At 41.3% G+C, this 8,529-nt stretch overlaps 1 protein-coding gene across 8 annotated transcripts in view; it reads left to right on the plus strand.

Moving 5' to 3' along the window:
• NSD1 (nuclear receptor binding SET domain protein 1) overlaps positions 1-8,025 on the plus strand; it is a 72,851-nt gene extending 64,826 nt beyond the window's left edge. For 4 of the 8 annotated variants that reach the window (XM_032211076.1, XM_032211074.1, XM_032211075.1 and 1 more), the window contains one exon: positions 860-5,986. In XM_032211076.1, the coding sequence (XP_032066967.1) occupies positions 860-2,676 (1,817 nt within the window). In that variant the 3' untranslated portion in view covers positions 2,677-5,986. Of the gene's footprint in view, positions 1-859 lie in introns of all 8 variants that reach the window. The other 4 variants (XM_032211072.1, XM_032211073.1, XM_032211079.1 and 1 more) reach the window with 3 other exon arrangements.
• Positions 8,026-8,529: the final 504 nt, after the last annotated feature.

Genomic DNA, 8,529 nt, shown 5'->3' on the forward strand with positions numbered 1-8,529 from the left:
GAAAAAGCACATGTGTTCCATTAGAATGCAGTGGCTGTTTGTGTGCTAATGTTCCCTTGAAGCGCCAGCTCTCTAGTGGCAATATACCTTTGCAAAGTGTTTTCCCCCCGAGTGCTCCCCCCCTTGCAGTACTAAGCACAAATACTTTAGATAAAGCAAATGTATTTTATTAAGGGGGGAGTCTTGATAAAGGGGACAGAACAAACAATATATTTGATATTTATAAGGTGACAGCAACAAATCAAACAATAAAAGACATTGATTAGATGCAGGGAAAGATAAACACCCTTACAATATGTGGCGTCTTCTCCTTTCCTATCTGGGTTTTTTTCTTTAGCATTTGCAGCACTCGAGGATTTCAGAATACAGTCCTATTGTTAAGTTTCTGAACAGGTTAGTTTTGCAGATCAAAGGAAATGACTTTGGCTAAAGGAAAAACAAGATTTCCTACACTTCCAAAGGAGGCATGGTTGCCATGTTAAAATGCTAATATCACCTTAATTAAAAATGTAATCATGAAGCCTAACATTCCAGGTAACACTAAGGCCCTGTTTATTTCTGATCATAGGTATCTTTTCTTGTTCTATAAGATGGAGGTTCCTGCAGTTTGAGCCAGGGCAAAGTTGAAACACAATAATAGTTACACAACAGTAGAATGAAACCTTCGTATATAATGAATTGGCCTTTGTGGGTTATATCCTCTGCGGGCAATTTAATACCAGCATCTGGGAATCTAGAGCTGAATTTAGCAATTTACCCTGAACAGCTTTCAGCAGTCAGGCTTTCCTTGCATCTTGATTTCAGGGACTTTCAGAAACTACCATCACTCATTTCAGTCATGCTTTTTCCTGTGCTGCAGGAAAGTGGGAATGTCCTTGGCATCAGTGTGATGTGTGTAACAAAGATTCAGCCTCCTTCTGCGAGATGTGTCCCCGATCATTCTGCAAACAGCATCGGGAAGGCATGCTGTTCATCTCCAAACTGGATGGACGCCTGTCATGCACAGAACACGATCCTTGTGGACCTAACCCTCTAGAGCCAGGAGAGATTCGTGAGTATGCGCCTTCCACAGAATCAGCAGCTGGCTGCCAAAACACTCAGCCATCAGACCAGCAGCCTGCAGCTACAGGCCCGAAATCTCAGTCCTCAGAGAGGCTTCCTCTGACTGTGTCTCTGAGGCTGCAATCCTCAGATAAACCATCTTCCTCTTCATTGGCTCTGAGGCTACAGTCCTCAGACAAGCCGCCTTCCTCGGTGGCCCTGAAGCTACAGCCCTCAGATAAACCACCCTCTACAATGGCACTGCGGCTTCAACCAGCAGACAAACTGCCCTCCACCCTGGCCCTGAGTTTAAAGCCCTCTGACAAATTGCCCTCCACCCTGGCCTTGAGGTTCAAGCCTTCAGACAAACTATCCTCTGCCCTGGCCCTTAGATTGCAATCATCAGACAAGCCACTTTCGGCAGTGGCTCTTAGGCTACACCCCTCAGAGAAGTCAGCGCCCACGGTGGCCCTCAGGCTGCGGGCCTCAGAAAAGCTAGCTTCCCCTGGGGCCCGGAAGGGGCAACCCCCTGAGAAGCTGTCCCCCGCCATAGTTCGGGAGGAACAGTCCTCTGTCGCCACTGAGGAAAAGCTACCTGGATCTGAGACAGCAGCCGACTGCTCGGCCCTAGAGGCACCCAGGAATTCAGACCCATCTCCGATGGGTACTTCCCAGCCCCTATTGCTAGATAAGCGCCCCACCACCCCACCGCCCCATGGGCAGGTAGTGGACAGAGCTGCAGAACCTGACTCTCTCAGGTCTGAGCCGCAGGGCAGGGCCATTTCTGTAGGGCAGCTGCCTCAGCCTTCAGGGAAGGCAGCCCCTTCACTGAGCCTGAAGCCGCAGCCGCCAGTTAGACCTGTCACCCCAGTAGCCCTGAGGTCTAAGCCGTCAGAGAAGCTAGTCGCTCCGACCGGCTCACCGCCTCAGACGCCCAGCAGGCTGCCTACCCCTGTGGACATTCGGCCTGTACCATCTGACAAGCCTTCTACCGCCACGGGCCTGAGGCCTCAGCTCTCAGACAGGCTTCTTGCCCCACTAAACCCCAGGCCTTTGCTTTCAGAGAAAGCACTGCGGCCAGTCGACCAGAATGCTCAACCCAAAGAAAGAGGCTTTGTGACTGTGGAGCAGAACCCTCAGCCGAAAGAACGGACATCTGTATCTGGCGAGCAGTCTTGTCGGCCAACGGGGAAATGTCCACCCTTCCCAGGGCAAACCTCCTGTCCGCTAGAGAACTTGCAAATGCACGAAAAGACCTCTTGGCTTAGTGCAAAAGGGCTGCCATCCATGGAGCAATCTTTTTGGACAGCTGAGAAACTGCAGTCTCCTGAGCACAGTCTCTGTCCAGGCCAAGAAGCAATATCTGCACCCTCCACGGAGCAGACATTTTGGTCAACAGAGAGATTGTCTGCATTTGAACAACCCCCTTGGCCTGGAAGGGAAGCTCCACTACCTTCTGGGCAAACCTCATGGCTGACCAGAAACATTCAGACATTGGAGCAGATCTCTCGGCTCTCTGGGAAAACACAAACGCCTGTGGGGCAGGGCATCTTGCCTTTGTCTGAGCAAAATGCGGTGCTAGGACTGGACCAGGACTCCCCTGGCCACGAACCTCCTGAGTCTAAATCTAAGTGAAGCCAGTTTGAGGCCAGACGGGTCACCTATTTGTTTTTATTGGTTTTTTAATTGTATGGGAAAGGATTGTTTTGGTTTGTTGTTTTCTTTTTAATCCACTTCCCCAGTTTCTTAACCTTCAGCAACATCCTGCTCAAGCTATTCAGACGTATTTTAACTAAATCTCTATGATGCCCAACCAAGGAGCAAGAATGTAGGTGGTCTTTACCTTCATTTCGCAGACAGTAATGCTGATATAAAGGAATCCGCTTGGGATAAAATATTTAATTCCATTAATCAGAGTTTACTAATTTTGTGAGTCTGAATCTAGGAACAGACTTGTGTTCCTAGATTATTCCCATGTAGCTCCAAAGAAATAGTTGTTATCATGACAAACTTCCTCACTGGCCCCTCGTATTTCCAAAATGTTTAACTAATGAACCCAGATATTGAGGACACGCAAGGAAATGCAGCAGGTTTTTAGTCCTTAATTTTCATTCCTTGCAGTCTAACTGCTGTCAGGTTGGAGCTTTTCAAATGCAGGTGCTTTAAAAAAATACTTGAAGTTAGTTGAGGACGTCAGTTCTGCAAAACAGAAGAACTTGTGCCTCAGTGAACCTAAGTCTTACAGTGGGAGTATTCAGAAATACTATCTGTTCGATTCTTTGGGACTTAGACCTTTAGTGCAATGGCACCGGAGCTCCCTTTTCAACAGAATTTTGGCCACTAAAGACACGAGCAGGTTAGAAAAATAAGTACATTATTCATCTAGCTTTTCAGTGCAGCATTGTTGTGTTGGATTTTGTTTTGTTTTTACAATTTGTTCACCAAAGTCATCTTGTAGTCAAAGCTGATAGTCAGTGTGGACAAATACAACTAACTTTCCTCTTTTCCATGGCAAATCTGCTTAAAAATAATGTTTGCATTATGTATGGGTGCTTTTCTAAATTATAAGCTAATTCAGAAAACTAAGCAGTTGATGACCTATATGAGAATAAATGTTCAAGGTGAAAAGTGAATATTACTATTCTGATTAGTATCTAGCTTAGCAAGCCTTTCATATTGTCTCCTGCAACACTCCCACACCCCACCTACAGAAAATTGACTTGAATTTAGTGGGGCAGCCCCAAGGTGTCTTGTTGTTTAAAGAGAGAGAGAGATAGCTAAGGTCATAGTTCTCACACTGGAACATGAAGAGCTCTAGCACTTGCCTGAGGTTCTCGTTCTTTTTTCTTTATTTTTCCAGTTAATGCAGCATTTTAGTCTTGACTGGTTGCTAGATTGATAATACTGTCTTTCCGTTAAGGAGAAGCATTTAGTATTACATAAAGGGGCAGATATATTATCTGCATCACAGAAATATAACTTGCGATGGTAGTGATGGTGGTTTCTTTAAATCGTAGCTGGGGAATCAAATAAATTATTACTTCACCATGTATATGACGATATAATTCACTCTGCAGGGCCTTCACATATATAATATGGCTTACATTTCATACTACAAAATCAGCAAACTATTTGACCATTTTTAGATTGCCACCTTATTCTATTTGCCTGGGCATTCTGAACTCTCACAGAATATTAAGCTCCAGTTTGAAGCAAAAAACTTTTGAATAGCTCCCATTTGGTCCTCTTTAGATGTTCACATTTTGGCACAGAGCAGAAATTCTAACTCTGTCCCAATCTAGAGCCTCTCATCTTGGAATAGATAACTGGGGTATTCAGGGCCTGTAGGCAATCATCAATGTTGCAGTGGCAGTTCAAATTCAGATCCATTACTTTTTTCAATGTTGGCTTTCCACAATGACAATATCTACTCGGCACTGCGAAATATTCCCTACCTGGTTGTGCATCTCATCCTCTTCTCTGATTCATTTCATTCTCTCCAAGTGCAGCTAATGACTTTGTAAAAAGCATTATGACTAAATGGAACCTTAGTGCTTAAAGTTGGTTTTCCTTGAACACCTGCAGGCCGAGCGCTGCTAATTGCTGAAAATGGCGAAATGCAAACACCTTTTGTTTCTGCGTGACTCCTGCCCAAAAGGAAACAGGACAGTTCTTCTGAATGAGACAGATACAAGAAACCAAGGGCATTTTACCAAAACTTTTTAAAATGAAAAGATCCACCTTTTTGAACAATCAAGCAAGTCAAGCCAATCATGAGGCTCAGCATATTAAACATTTCTCATGTGGAAACAAAACGAGGCTCTAAATTTCTCTAGGCCTTCCCATCAACTGGACTTTATCATATAGATTGTGTGTTTAGGGCTTCCTTTGTGCCAGCCCCTGCCCTCCCTTCACAGCTGTACTTGTAAGAAGAGAGATATCTGCACTGCTTTATCCAACTTGGTTCTTGCAATGTCATGTGTTTTAACTAGGTATTTGTTTCATGGAAAAAAATAAACTGTGAATATTTTTGGTGGAGGCTATTTTAAATCTTTAAAACTCAGAATTTTTTATTTTGAAATCTTTTGTTCAGATTCCTAGGGATCATGTAGGTGACTGTAAGAACTGGGATTTATGTAGCAGCACATTCTGAATCTTTGGCTAGGAACTCATGATTGAACCAATTTAAATCTTTCAAGTGGTATTTCAAAACAATTGCCCAATGACTTATTTAATATTACGCCTTTCATCTTTTCAGTGTCCTTAAACTGAATTTGTTTAAAGTCCAAAGCTGTTAACTGAACTAAGTAATGAAATAGAAAACATTGCAAAAGTATAGCTGGAGCAACTTGAATATTTTATCAAACACAACAGACTTCTCCAAGTCCAGGGTTAATTGTCCAGGTCATTAAGCTAAGTAAAACTACAAGGTGTAACTTCAGGAAAATATGAGGCATAAGGAGGAATCACCACCCAGGTCTCAGTTAGCATAAGGTAAGTTGCAGTCTCTATAACCAGATGACCACGAGGCAGGAAATTCTTCATTAGAAGGGACACTGGTCAAATAGAGAATGCCATCAGTCCAAAAGAAAAGAGCAAATGAGGGTTGGAGAACATAGTTAATAAAAGTTGAATTTCTAGGGGCTAAAATAGTCTTGAATTTAAAGTTGTTTGGGCATATTTACTCTACTCTGCTGTTGAGTAGTGGTATCTTGCTGGAATTGTGGATTCGCCTATGTGCAAATATTTTACTTTGCTATCATGTTTATTTTAGACAGAAAAAGAAATGGTCTATAACTAAGAGTCTGGTCTAGGGTCGTGCAATTTTGGTAGATGGGGGTCTGAGATCATATTTTGTCTTTGAAAAATGGGCCAAGAAGGCACATTCCAAAAATTAAACAGATTGGGGAATTGAGAACAATCTGGGCTAGAATTTAATGTAAATACATACATACACACATACATGCAGTGTGCATTATACAGTTTGGGTGACTGTTATAGAACTGTAAAGAATACAATTTGTGCCTCTCCTTTTTCCAAACATTTTATCTAAGCTTTTGAGAAGGGAGAAGTGAACCTTAAAGCCTGCAGGTGCCTAGATCTGTTCAGAAACACATGAAGCTGTTAAAAAGGTTTATTTTTAATATATAGGCTACTTGTGGGATGTGTACAGTGTAAAACTAAATTGAGGGCACTCCTTGGTCAGTCTTGTAATAGTTACAAGTTAAACATATGTTTATTTCCCAGAGGCTTGAATGGGGCTTGTTTATACATGATCGTGATAATATTGAAGTATATGGAGAATTCTGGCCAGAACGGTTCAGTAATGTGCTGCTATATTTCATGCTTCTCTGTACCAGTTTTCTGCATTTTCCTGCAGATGGTAAATTGACTGCAAGTTCTTTCATTTAGGATGTATAGTTTTAAAATGTGGGCGTATTTTTAATTAAAAATGGGAATTTAGAATTATATGTAATATTCTGCAGCATTCATATGCTTATGTTCAATTTTTTAAAAAGTCTTTCCTCCAAATACACGTAATTACTAATGAGCTACATAAAAAGAATTTATTACCCCTTGTGTTGCTATATGAGATTTTACAGTGTGGTTGAATTCCTTGGAATGTACAAAGCTGTTGAAACTAATTTGACCATTTAAGAACATTGCATTACAGGAATTGAGATAACATTCACATCCAAGATCAAGATGCATTGGCTTATTCAAATATTGACAAAGTTACACTAAATAATGGACACATCTCTGTCTCCTTTTCTAGATTTGCAATTGTTAGTATGTTCAAGGTGGTAGGGAACAATTTAGATGACAGCCACTTGAATGCACTAGTCCTTTTGGACTTCAGGTTGTTGTATGCTTTGTGCTTCTACAGGGCAACATCTTGAAAAGTTGTAGTAAGTGCAGCTCAAATTCATCCTGCACTCTTGACTAGATAAATCCCTGAAGCTGTGCATTCTGCTCATCACCAGATAAGCCAGATTACAGAAAGCATGCCCTTTTGGTTGTAAAGTTGAAAAAACCCTGAGGCAGCAGGATATCCCATTGATCATTTTTTGATACTGTACTCTACGGTGTGATGATTTTACATTTGCTAGGTGTGTCATCTGAAGAGAGATGCTTTTGTAAGAGCCTAAGAGCTTATCCTAGTATGTGGTCAAAAGTATTAAGAGAGGCTTGCTTACATTTGAGGGCTCAAAACAAAAGTAATGTTGATTCAGGGGAGGGGGAGATGGTGGAAGAGGATCTTGTGTTTATCTGTTGCGGCAAAAGCAAATTCCTTGCAGCATTTTAGAGACTTAACAAATTTATGACAAGTTTGGGGGTTGCAGTTCTTAAAACAGCTGCAGAACTATTGTTCATACTTTTGGTCATTTATAACAGTGATTTTAAAGTTTTAAAAAAATCATGTTGTCTTTATGAAACCAAAATAAAAATGAGTCAGATAAGGTAATTAGCACTTAGTAATGCTAACATGATGGGAGGGGGGGGGGAGAGAATTGTTTCTCCAATATGCATTGTTTCATTCTCAGGCATGTTGGTTACTGATTGTGGAGAGGGCATCAGTGGGAATTATGGCTAAGCAGAGCTGTTTGCAGGAGATCTAAACAGTATATGCTGCCATATCCCTCCAGTGCTTAATTTTACCTGCATGGATGATGAAAAGGAGTCAACAAAGCAAATGCCTATATTTGTGGAAAAAACCAGCCCTATATGGCTATGCAGAGCTGCCCAATTCAGAGAGCTGGCTGTCAGAAGAAATTTTTGGAATAGCTACATTGGAAGAAGATAAAGTGTCTTTGGATTATTATTTTCATTTTGCTTCCCATACCTAGTTGACTGTATGTGAAATTTATAATAATTGGGGGAGGGGGGGAGGTTGCCCTACCTGGCGTTCCCAAAATATGTACTGTAATTCTTTGTATATAAAAGAACGTAATTACTGTAAAGTAAAGTTTAACTTTACTCTTATCTGTGTGCATTGTCTCATTAAGGTCTGGCAGAACATTAAAATCTACTTTAAAGGAAAGCTACTTTCACAGCAGTTAACCCCTCCAAACAGTTAATGGGCCCAACAGTGCTTAGCTTCCAAGAGAGCACAATGTTGTTTGTCTGCCTCTCAGGCAAAGTCAAGTCATGCTCATTTCTGGTGACTTTTAAAACTGTCCAGACTAAATTATTAAAAACTGTTGAAAGTGTGCTGCAAAATTAAAATGTGATTTTTGCTGGATCCTTAACGTGGCATTTTAACTTCTATCTTACTATAGCTAGAAACGTAGATAATTATTATTTATTCACCATCCTGAATTGATGGAGCTTCTTTCTGTCTATCATTGACCAAAACATTGTGCAGCTTTCTTTTTAGTGTCTTAGTAGAAGATTCAGTCCTATTTTTAAAAGTCCAAAGGGAGAAAAAACATTTTCCAGTGACAAATTAACAGGTAACGAAGTGTAATATATCCAACACCTTGATAC

The sequence above is a fragment of the Thamnophis elegans genome, chromosome 2, assembly GCF_009769535.1.
Source record: "Thamnophis elegans isolate rThaEle1 chromosome 2, rThaEle1.pri, whole genome shotgun sequence".
NCBI classification, from domain to species: Eukaryota; Metazoa; Chordata; class Lepidosauria; order Squamata; family Colubridae; genus Thamnophis; species Thamnophis elegans.